The 12,324-nt window shown below is 35.5% G+C and overlaps 1 protein-coding gene across 4 annotated transcripts in view; it reads left to right on the top strand.

The window, feature by feature from the left end:
• The window catches only part of ATR (ATR checkpoint kinase), a 104,888-nt gene that overhangs the window by 38,155 nt on the left and 54,409 nt on the right, over positions 1–12,324 (top strand). For all 4 annotated transcript variants that reach the window (XM_079101068.1, XM_079101066.1, XM_079101067.1 and 1 more), the window contains 2 exons: positions 9,585–9,700; positions 12,084–12,204. In XM_079101068.1, coding sequence (XP_078957194.1) covers positions 9,585–9,700; positions 12,084–12,204 — 237 coding nt within the window. The remainder of the gene's footprint in view (positions 1–9,584; positions 9,701–12,083; positions 12,205–12,324) is intronic.

The raw sequence follows: 12,324 nt of genomic DNA, 5'->3' as shown, positions 1-12,324 counted from the left end.
AGTAAAGCGATAGACAAATAATCTCATGTGACCATCTCTACTAGGTCCTTCTGGTTAATATCTAAATTGCTGAGTTAAGGGCTACAGGAGGGCAGCGGTCCCAATGGTTATTGAGTATCAACGTTTATTATAGGGGTGACATATTTTTTGTAGGAAGGAAGGAATGTTGTGAAACCTTATTCTTTTTCCTTACCACCACACATAAACACAGCCATCATCTGGATTAAACCACCCTGTAGGAGACAGGGGGAGATCTATATCTACCTTCTCTAAGGGCTTGCCTTTAGGGGGGTACCAGGGCTTGCCATAGATAAAATAAGCTAGTCCATATCTAGTAGCTACTGTGGGAGGTGCTTTGTGCTTAGAACTTGGGGAAACATTGTTATATATAAATTTCTGTGCCCCAACAGGTTCTGGCTGTGCCAGTAAATGCAGTGTTTGATTTTTAACATAATAAAAACATTCTCCTGTAGTGAGGTTAACATCACAGGGTTTCAACATGTGTTTTGTCTCCGTAATGTTTTTCTGGAAATTTGTAGAATTATTCCCATCACCTCTAGCAAGATCCTCAGACTGCAGTGAATAATATATTATTAGGAAAACTCCACAGAATAACATCCAAGCTAGGGAGGCATACATCTGGCTACAATCCTTTTAGGATGAGTCTCTGCAATCATCCTTGAGTGGAACTCTGTCAAGCACTGCAAGGAGAGCCAGGTGCCCCCGCACCCACCCTTTTTTTTTTTTTTTTTTTTTGTGGCGTTGGGAGTTGAACCCAGGGTCTTATGCTTGTGAGGCATGCACTCTACCAACTGAGCTATATCTGCAGGGCCCCCCCACCCTTTTTTTTTTTTTTTTTTTTGAGACAGGTTCTCACTAAGTTGCTTAGGGCCTCACTAAATTGCTGAGGCTGGCTTTAAACTTGTGGTCCTCCTGCCTCAGCCTCCTGAGTCTCTGGGATTACAAGCATGTACCACTGGGCTCTGCTCTTTGCCCTTTTGTATGTTTTTCTGCTGAAAGTTGTTTGGTTTGACTTTCAGGTGTGAAATTCATGATAAAAGATCTAGATAATAGATACAAAATCTGGATGTTTTCATTGTGGCATATTTAAAACTGTCTAGATGTGATAATCAAGAATGGAGCATAGGTTAAAAGATTCTAGTAATTGGAGCACAGTGGCTCAGGACTGAGGTCCCAATTGCTCAGGATACTAAGACAGGAGGATCACTTGAGCCCAGGAGTTTGAGGCCAGCCTGAGTAGCAGTAAGACCCATCTCAAATAAATAAATAAATAAGAAGAGAGATTCTAGTATTTGAGCCCCAGATAATAAGAGGTCAAAGAAAAGATGAAGGAATAAATCAGAAAATTGAGAATGAACTGCTAACGAGGTAAGAGAATGTGATGTTCTAGAAGAGTTTTAAGAAATATTTTTGTGTGATCTGTTGCATTAAATGCTGATTACAGGTATGATAATTTAAGAATTGAAAATTGCCCATTGGGACCATTTGACCCAGTTATCACACCCTTGGATAATTTTAAGTCCAAGGACTTAAAATCAGCATACTATAGTGATGCGGCCACATTAGTGTTTATAGCATCTCAACTCAAAATAGCTAACCATGGAGGGCAGCCAGGGACTTCCCCAAGCAGCCTGGCTCCCTCCGGCGGGAAGCGCCTTTCTAGGCTAGCTTCTTGGAGCAGACCTCCCAGTGAGAGCCTTTCTACACAGAGCCAGCCACAAGTCCCCAAGCCAGCGGAGACCTCTGACCTGCAAGCAGCCTCTGGGACCAGGGTAGGGCAGCCAGAGACCTCTCCAGGTCTCTCTCCCTGGAACCAGTAGTGGGCTAGGGGCAGCATTCATCAGAAGCACTGCATTATCAAGTGATACACTGGAAATCTACAGGGAAAGTATAAGCCAATAGAGGAAATCTGCAATATCACAGAGTCCCACTGACATCTGACCATTATGAGAAAACAAGGGAAGAAAATGTCCCAAACAAACCTAGATACTATATCAATAAAACCCAATGACAGCACAGCAGAAGAAATGTCAGAAAGGGAGCTCAGAATGTACATAATTAAAACAATCAGGGAAGCAAACGAGGAGGTAAAAGAGCAAATGCAGGCACTGAAGGAGGAGATGAAAGAGCAAATGCAGGCATTAAATGATCGCACCAATGAACAGTTAAAAGAACAAATACGGGAAGCAAAAGATCATTTCAATAAAGAGTTAGAGATACTGAAAAAAAAAACCAAACAGAAATCCTTGAAATGAAGGAAAAAATAAACCAAGTTAAAAACACCATAGAAAGCATAACCAATAGGATAGAACACCTGGAAGACAGAACCTCAGATATTGAAGACAAAATATTTAATCTTGAAAACAAAGTTGACCAAACAGAAAAGATGGTAAGAAATCATGAACAGAATCTACAAGAATTATGGGATATCATGAAAAGGCCAAATTTAAGAATTATTGGGATTGAGGAAGGCTTAGAGAAACAAACCAAAGGAACAAACAATCTATTAAATGAAATAATATCAGAAAATTTCTCAAATCTGAAGAATGAAATGGAAAACCAAGTACAAGAGGTTTATAGGACTCCAAATATACAAAATTACAACAGACCCACACCAAGGCACATTATTATGAAAATACCTAACATACAAAATAAAGACAGAATTTTAAAGGCCGTGAGAGAAAAGAATCAAATTACATTCAGGGAGAAACCAATAAGAATATCAGCATATTTTTCAATCCAGACCCTAAAAGCTAGAAGGACCTGGAACAACATTTACCAAGCCTTGAAAGAAAACAGATGCCAACCAAGAATCTTATACCCAGCAAAACTTACTTTCAGATTTGACGACGAAATAAGATCCTTCCATGATAAACAAAAGCTAAAGGAATTTACAAAAAGAAAGCCGGCATTACAGAACATTTTCAGCAAAATATTCCATGAGGAAGAGATGATAAACAACGATGCAAATCAGCAACGGGAGGAACTAGCCTAAAGGAATAGCCAAATAAAGGAGAAACCAAATCATGTCAAAAAACAAAAATGAGTCAAATGACTGAGAATACAAATCATATCACAATAATAACCCTGAATGTTAATGGCCTGAACTCATCAATCAAAAGACATAGACTGGCAGATTGGATTAAAAAGAAAAATCCAACAATATGCTGCCTGCAAGAGACTCATCTCATAGAAAGAGATACCCATAGACTAAAGGTGAAAGGATGGGAAAAAACATACCATGCACATGGACACAGCAGAAAAGCTGGAGTATCCATCTTCATTTCAGATAATGTGGACTTCAAGCCAAAACTAGTCAGAAGGGATAAATTAGGACATTACATACTGCTTAAGAGACGCATAAATCAGCAAGACATAACAATCATAAATATCTATGCCCCGAACATTGGCTCATCCATGTATGTCAAACAAATCCTTCTCAATTCCAGAAATCAAATAGACCACAACACAATAATACTAGGCGATTTTAACACACCTCTCTCACCGCTGGATAGATCGTCCAAACAAAAATTGAATAAAGAAACCATAGATCTCAATAACACAATCAACACTTTAGACTTAACCGACTTATATAGAATATACCATCCAACAAAGAACGAATACACTTTCTTCTCAGCAGCACATGGATCCTTCTCTAAAATAGACCATGTTTTATGCCACAAAGCTACTGTTAGCAAATACATGAAGATAGAGATACTACCTTGTACTCTATCAGATCATAATGGATTGAAATTAGAAATAAATAACAATAAAAAACAGAAACTTCTCCAATACTTGGAGATTAAATAATACACTATTATACGATGAATGGATAATAGACGACATCAGGCGGGAAATTAAAAACTTCTTAGAAGTAAACGAGAACAAAGACACATCATATCAAAATCTCTGGGACACTATGAAAGCAGTACTTAGAAGAAGATTTATTTCATGGGGTGCTTTCAACAAAAGAAGTAGAAATCAACAAATAAACGACTTAACGCTACAGCTCAAAGCCCTAGAAAAAGAAGAGCAGACCAACACCAAAAGTAGTAGAAGACAGGAAATAGTTAAAATCAGAGCCAAAATCAACGAAATTGAAACAAAAGAAACAGTAGGAAAAATTAACAAAATAAATAGTTGGTTCTTTGAAAAAATAAACAAAATTGATAAACCCTTAGCCACACTAACAAAGAGAAAGAGGGAGAAAACTCAAATTACTAAAATTTGGAATGAACAAGGAAATATCACAACAGACACGAGTGAAATACAAAACATAATTAGAAGCTATTTTGAAAATCTATACTCCAACAAAACAGAAAACCTCGAAGACATCAACAAGTTTCTAGAGACATATGAATTACCTAAACTGAACAAGGAGGACATACACAACTTAAATAAATCAATTTCAAGCAGTGAAATAGAAGAGGTCATCAAAAGCCTACCAACAAAGAAAAGTCCAGGACCAGATGGGTTCTCAGCCGAGTTCTACAACACCCTGAAATAAGAGCTCATTCCAATACTCCTCAAAGTATTCCATGAAATAGAAGAGGAGGGAACCCTCCCAAACTCATTCTATGAAGCCAATATCACCCTGATACCTAAACCAGACAGAGACACATCGAGGAAAGAAAATTTCAGACCAATATCCTTAATGAACATCGATACAAAAATTCTCAACAAAATTTTAGCAAATCGCATACAAAAATATATTAAAAAGATAGTGCACCACGATCAAGTGGGTTTTATCCCAGGGATGCAAGGTTGGTTCGACATCCGGAAATCAGTAAATGTCATTCACCATATCATCAGACTTAAAGTTAAGAATCACATGATTATTTCAATAGATGCAGAAAAAGCATTTGGTAAAATACAGCATCCCTTCATGCTCAAAACACTAGAAAAAATTGGGGTAGTGGGAACATTCCTTAACATTGTGAAGGCCATCTACGCTAAGCCCATGGCCAATATCATTCTAAATGGTGAAAAACTGAAAGCATCCCCCCTAAAAACTGGAACAAGGCAGAGACGCCCTCTTTCACCACTTCTATTCAACATCGTCCTTGAAACTCTAGCCAGAGCAATTAGAATTGGAAAAGAAGAACTCAAACTATTCCTGTTCGCTGATGACATGATTATATATTTAGAGGAACCTGGAAATTCCACCACAAAACTCTTAGCACTCATAAGTGAATTTAGTAAAGTAGCAGGTTACCAGATCAATGTTCATAAATCCAATGCATTTTTATACATAAGTGATGAATCTTCAGAAAGAGAAATTAGGAAAACTACCCCATTCACAATAGCATCAAAAAAAATAAAATACTTGGGAATCAGTCTCACAAAAGAGGTGAAAGACCTCTACAATGAGAACTACAGAACACTAAAGAAAGAAATTAAAGAAAACCGTAGAAGATGGAAAGATCTCCCATGTTCATGGATAGGAAGAATTAATATTGTCAAAGTGGCCATACTACCTAAAGTGCTATACAGATTCAGTGCAATTCCAATTAAAATCCCAATGATGTACCTTACAGAAATAGAGCAAGCAATTATGAAATTCATCTGGAAGAATAAGAAACCAAGAATAGCTAAAGCAATCCTCAGTAGAAAGAGCGAAGCAGGGGGTATCGCAATACCAGATCTTCAACTCTATTACAAAGCAATAGTAACAAAAACGGCATGGTATTGGCACCAAAATAGACAGGTAGATCAGTGGTACAGAATAGAGGACATGGACACATACCCAAATAAATACAATTTTCTAATACTAGACAAAGGTGCCAAAAATATGCAATGGAGAAAAGATAGCCTCTTCAACAAATGGTGCTGGGAAAACTGGAAAACCATATGCAACACAATGAAATTAAACCCCTATCTCTCACCCTGCACAAAACTCAACTCAAAATGGATCAAGGACTCGGAATCAGACCAGAGACCCTGCATCTTATAGATGAAAAAGTAGGTCCAAACCTTCAACTTGTTGGCTTAGGATCAGACTTCTTAGCAGGACTCCCATAGCCCAAGAAATAAAAGCAAGAATCAACAACTGGGATAGATTCAAACTAAAAAGCTTTCTCTCAGCAAAGGAAACTATCAGCAATGTGAAGAGAGAGCCTACAGAGTGGGAGAATATCTTTGCCACTCATACTTCAGATAGAGCGCTAATTTCCAGAATCTATAAAGAACTCAAAAAACTCTACACCAAGAATACAAATAATTCAATCAACAAATGGGCTAAGGAAATGAACAGACACTTCACAGAAGAAGATGTACAAGCAGTCAACAGATATATGAAAAAATGTTCAACATCTCTAGTAATAAGAGAAATGCAAATCAAAACCACCCTAAGATTTCATCTCACCCCAATTAGAATGGCAATTATCAAGAATACAAGCAACAATAGGTGTTGGCGAGGATGTGGGGAAAAAGGTACACTCATACATTGCTGGTGGGGTTGCAAATTAGTGCAGCCACTCTGGAAAGCAGTATGGAGATTCCTCAGAAAGCTTGGAATGGAACCACCATTTGACCCAGCTATCCCACTCCTTGGCCTATACCCAAAGGACTTAAAATCAGCATACTACAGAGATACAGTCACATCAATGTTCATAGCTGCTCAATTCACCATCACCAGATTGTGGAACCAAACTAGATGCCCTTCAGTTGATGAATGGATAAAGAAACTGTGGCATACATGTACAATGGAATATTACTCCGCCATGAAGAATGATAAAATTATGGCATTTGCAGGCAAAGGGTGAAATTGGAGGATATCATGCTAAGTGAGATAAGCCAATCTCAAAAAACTAAAGGACGAATGATCTTGCTGATAAGCGGATGAGGACATATAATGGGGGGTTGGAGGGGTTAGCGTTAGGGTTAGGGTTTGGTTTTAGGGTTAGGGATAAGGAGGGTGGTAAGAGTGGAGGAAGGAAGGACTGTATAGAGGGAAAAGAGGGGTGGGAGGGGTGGAGGAAGGGAAAAAATAACAGAATGAATTAAACAACATTGCTCTATGTAAATTTATGATTTTTAATTAAAAAAATGGAAAAAAAAATACCTAACCATGGGATCAACCTAGGTGTCCTTCAAGAGATGAATAGATAAAGAAAATGTGGTATATATACACAGTGGAATAATATTCAGCCATAAAAAATGAAATTATGGCATTTCTCGGTAAATGGATAGAACTGGAGACTATCGTGCTAAGTAAAATAAGCCAATCCCAAAAAACCGAAGGCAAAATATTTTCTCTGATATGCCATTGTTTACACACAATAAAGCAGGGAGGAAAGAATAAAAGTTCATTGCATTACACAAAGAGGAATAGAGGGAAGAGAGGGGATATGGGAATAAAAAACAGTAGAATGAATTGGACTTTACTTTTCTACATTCATATATGGATAAACAACCCGTGTAATTTCACATCACGTCCAACCAGAAGAATGGGAAAGTATACTCCATGTATATGCATAATATGTCAAAATGCATTCTACTGCCATGTATAACTAAAAAGAGAAATTAACAACAACAACAACAAAAAAAGAGAAGAATGGGAGAGTAGCTAGGGAGGAATGAGGAGTAAAGATGGGATAAATCCCAGTGTTTCTGTGTTGTCTGGGAACATAAAGAAATGATGATGTAGGAGTGAATTGATATATTTTATTTTTTTTAATACAGGCTAAACACACACCCTAGCACTGAACTCTGCCTTTAGCTCTGATGTAATATTTTAAATAAGCAGAGGCATGGAATACAGTTTGCAAGTGGAAGGGGTAGCCTTAATTAGAAACAAGGACAGTTAATCTATGATAACAGGAAGAAAGCAGATCAGATGGGTACACATACTGACATTGCCAGGCATGCTTAGAGAGGAGAGCAGAAGTTGTGGAGAACTCCTGGCTGCTGCTTTTTCTCTGTGAAATAAGCAAAGCCTGTAAATGTAAGCATATTAATGTTTTTAAAAGTATAACTGATCCTAAAATCAAAAAATAATTGCTGTGCTAGTAACTCTGTAATTAGGGGTAGAAAGGGCTGCTTTTAGAGCAACTTTGTTAAAAATTGGAAAAAGCTGAATTTAAACAACAATGAAAAAACTGTGTGTATGTGTATGGTACTTAGGGGTTGAACCCAGGGCCTTGTGCATGTGAGGCAAATACTCCATCACTGAGCAACATCCCCAACCCTTCAAACAAAATTTAATAACATTTTAATGTTAAATGACAAGGGAATTTGGGTACTTCATGAACTTTTTATATGCTTTCTTAGTTTTATTTAAAACCTAAGTATACATGCAAGGCATAGGCAGGAGTATCGCAAGTTCAAGATCAGCCTCAGCTACTCAGCAATGCTCTAAGCAACTTATTGAGACCCTGTCTCAAAATAAAAAATAAAAAAAGGCTAGGGATGTAGCTCAGTGGGTAAGCACCCCTGGGTTCAATCCCAGTACCAAAATAAATAAATAAATAAATAAAATAACAAAAAAATAAATACACTAGGTTTAAAATACATATTTTGCCAGTTAGTGCTCATATTTTTTTGTGTGGGGGATATGTACCGGGAATTGAACTTGACCACCGAGTCACATCCTCAGTTCTATTTTGTATTTTTATTTAGAGACAGGGTCTCACTGAGTTTCTTAGCACCTCACTTTTGCTGAGGCTGGCTTTTGAACTCATAATCCTCCTGCCTTAGCCGCCTGAGCTGCTAGGATTACAGGCATGTGCCATTGCACCCGGCTTTTGCTCATATTTAATAAGTACCAGAAAAAAATCTATTACTTATGGTCCTTTTTAGTGAAATAGGAAACTGAGAATAATAGGTGATGTAAGATATAAGTAATACCCTAAAATATTTGTCCTATTTTAAAGACAGCTATTAGAAATAAGGATTTTTTTCTTCATCTATAAATCCCTCCTTTTTTTTTTTTTTTTTTTTTTTTTTTTTTTTTTTTTTTTTTTTTGAGGAAAGGAAAATATAATGATTAAATCTCTGGGCTTGAAGAGTAAAAAGAAAATTGATCTTTAGCATTTGCATCCTGTTTTCAGAACTTTTAAGTTCAGTATTTTAGATCTAGAATTCGCGACATCTTCAGTTTTTATGCTGTTTTGGATTTATACTTGGCTTTCATTATAATTCAGAAAAAATTAGATTCTAAAGGTAGGCAGTTGGGGTTATAAGCTCAGTAGTAGACCACATAGTTAGCATGCATAAAGTCCTGGGATCAATCCCCAAGAAAAGAAAAATTCAAAGGATTGAAGTTTTGCAATATAGAAAATGCCATTTTCCCCACCAAATAACTCTTAATTTATATAGTTTAATACATATTATTCATAAACTGACTTCATTTTCAAGTACTTATTAGCCTTGTAAAACTAAGTAAGCTACCTCAGTGGTTCTAGACATTGAAGTAAATGTCCTAAGTAAGTTTACAGCTCCACAATTTTAAAATTCTGCTTATTTTTCTATGTATTTTTATAGCCGTAATATGTAGAACATTGGTTAATATAAAGGCTTATCTGCTTAATGCTTGACTTAAAATGTAAAATATGTATTTGTAGGAGTTACTCTCTATTTATGACTGTAGAGAGATGCAGAATGATGGCCGAGGTCACCAATTATGGAAGAGATTTCCTGAGCATGTTCGGGAAATACTAGAACCTCACCTAAATACTAGGTATGTAAACTCATTTAAACTATTTTTGCAAAATTGTCTTTCACTTTATAAAAATAAACATTATTTATCATATAGATTTTAATATTAAAAGTATTTTAATATGTTCTTGTATTTTCCACAGTGATTTATGCTTACATTCTTGTTAAAAGTATCATCTGCTCATACGGTTAAATTCTGTAACTTTAAGTATTTAGGCTACTTCATGGACATTAAAAAGATTGATTTTTTTTTTTTTAATTCAGTTCTCAGTAATACTTTGAAAGGATCTACTTTAAGTTGAATGTGAGTTAATACATTTGACAAGTTTTTAAATATAGAAATTTAAGTGTTTGGAACTGGTTTCAAAGCGTTTAGTAACCACATTTAAAGATTCTCATCTGTTCCAATTTCTCTTCATGAATATTTATTTTACCTTCTACTTTTTAAAAAGTATTTTCCAATTTTTTTTCAATTTAAATTGTTGTTAGGCTAGGAGCCATGATGCTTGCCTATAATCCCAGTGGTTTGGGAAGCTGAGGCAGGAGAATTTAAAGCTCACAGCCAACCTCAGCAACTTAGTGAGGCCCTAGTGAAACCCCATCTCAAAATAAAAAAGAAAAAGGTCTGGGGATGTGGCTTGGTGGTTAAGTGCCACAGGTTCAATCCCTGATACCAAAATAAATAAGATTGATAGGAACAATTAAAATTTGTAAAATATGAATTTTTTTAGTTAAAAACTATTATTTTAGTATTCTAGGCCACATACTTACTACATATATAAACATGGATAAATTACTTCTTGGAGACTTACTCAAGTGTCTATACTAGTAGTAAAACTCCTTATAAATTTAAGCCCTCAAGTTTACATATTATTTACTGGGAAATTTTTTTATGTTTAAAAATGTTTTAAACATCATTTTATTTCTTATGACTACTGTTATTAAAGATATAATTTATTAAAGTTAAAATTTAAAAAATTTTTTTGAAGACTCCACACCTCCCCATTTATTTGTTCTGTATTTTATATAAATGCATTTATATAAATATATAATATAATATACTTTATCATAATTAATAAAATTATAATATAAAATATTTATATAAATATATAATATGCATTTATACAAAATATTTAATATGATCTACTGGAAAGTTTATGTCCCTTGGAGTCATATAGACTGTGGTTTGAATCTTGGCTCTGCATTTACTAACTTGAAGTCTTGGGCAAGTCATTTAACATTTCCAAGTCTTGATTTTTTCATTTCAAAAATGTATATTATTTTATTCATATCATATGATCATTATTCAGAATAAAGATTTGAAAGTACTTAATCAGAGTACCTGGCATTTTGTTGATACCCAATAATAAATGCTTGTTCAATCTCAGCTTGTTGAATAAATTCCTTGGAAATGTGATTTTGTGTATGTGTGTGTGTGTGTAGTGATGTATAATCTCATGCATTCTTTTTTTTTTTTTTTGTGGTGCTGGGGATTGAACCCAGGGCCTTGTGCTTGCAAGGCAAGCACTCTACCAACTGAGCTATCTCCCCAGCCCTAATCTCATGCATTCTAAGCAAGTATTCTACTGAACTACATTTCCAGCCCAGTTCCTTGGTTTTGGGAGTGTATTTGTGGAAGTAGTTCCTACCTACTTAATAAGAAATAGAAGTCAACATGTCTGCCTGCTGGTTATTCAACTTAATATTTCATAAGATGCCAACATTTTATTTCCATGTTATTCCTTCTTAAGCAACTTTTAAGTGGTCATGTACAAGAGTGATCTTAGGAAAGCAATGAGAATTCTTAGGATCTACTTTTGTATCTGATGGATAAGAAGATTCTCTCAGATGATTCCTCACTGGTGGAAGTTAGGAGATTTATCTAGCTGAGATCTGCTTATGGAAATTAGTGACTAATAAAAATAAACTGCCCAAATGGAAGGCAGTCTCAATGTAGTTGACCTCCTTTTGTATGAAAACTTTTGTATGAAATAGTAAAATACCACACTAACCAACACATCAGTTCTCTAACTTGGACGGGTTGATGTTTACTCTAGAGGGTCTGGGGAAATACAGAATTTCTAAAAAGCATATCTAAAAAGCTGTCTCAAAGTCCTACTTTATATTCTCCTTTAAATTTTTTCAGTTGAGCTATTTATATGTAATCTTACAAAAGAGAAAAGTGATAATTAATGTAACAATGACCCTGAGAAGCATTCAGAATGATAACACCATCGCCCTGATGGGGAATTAGGTCTAGAGGTAGTAACTTCTCTGTCTTTGTAATAGGCAGATATTTGTAGGATAGTCAGTGAAGGAGTTGATATAATTTCTTATACTTTCCTTAAAATTTCTAAACAGATATATACTTAATTTTTTTAATGAACAAATTTTTAAAATTACAGATATAAAAGTTCTCAGAAGTCAACAGATTGGTCTGGAGTAAAGAAGCCAATTTACTTAAGTAAATTAGGTAATAACTTTGCAGAATGGTCAGCATCTTGGGCAGGTTATCTTATAACAAAGGTAAGAGAACCCTGTTTAGAATTTGTTTGCTGAACAGAAATTCTGAAGAAACCTCAAACAGTCCGTCTGAATGCATAGCACATATAGCAGGAATTGAAACAACTGTACTGATAATGATAG

This window comes from Sciurus vulgaris (assembly GCF_902686455.1).
Source record: "Sciurus vulgaris genome assembly, chromosome: 10".
NCBI lineage: Eukaryota > Metazoa > Chordata > Mammalia > Rodentia > Sciuridae > Sciurus > Sciurus vulgaris.
This window is presented reverse-complemented; position numbering and strand designations above follow the sequence as displayed.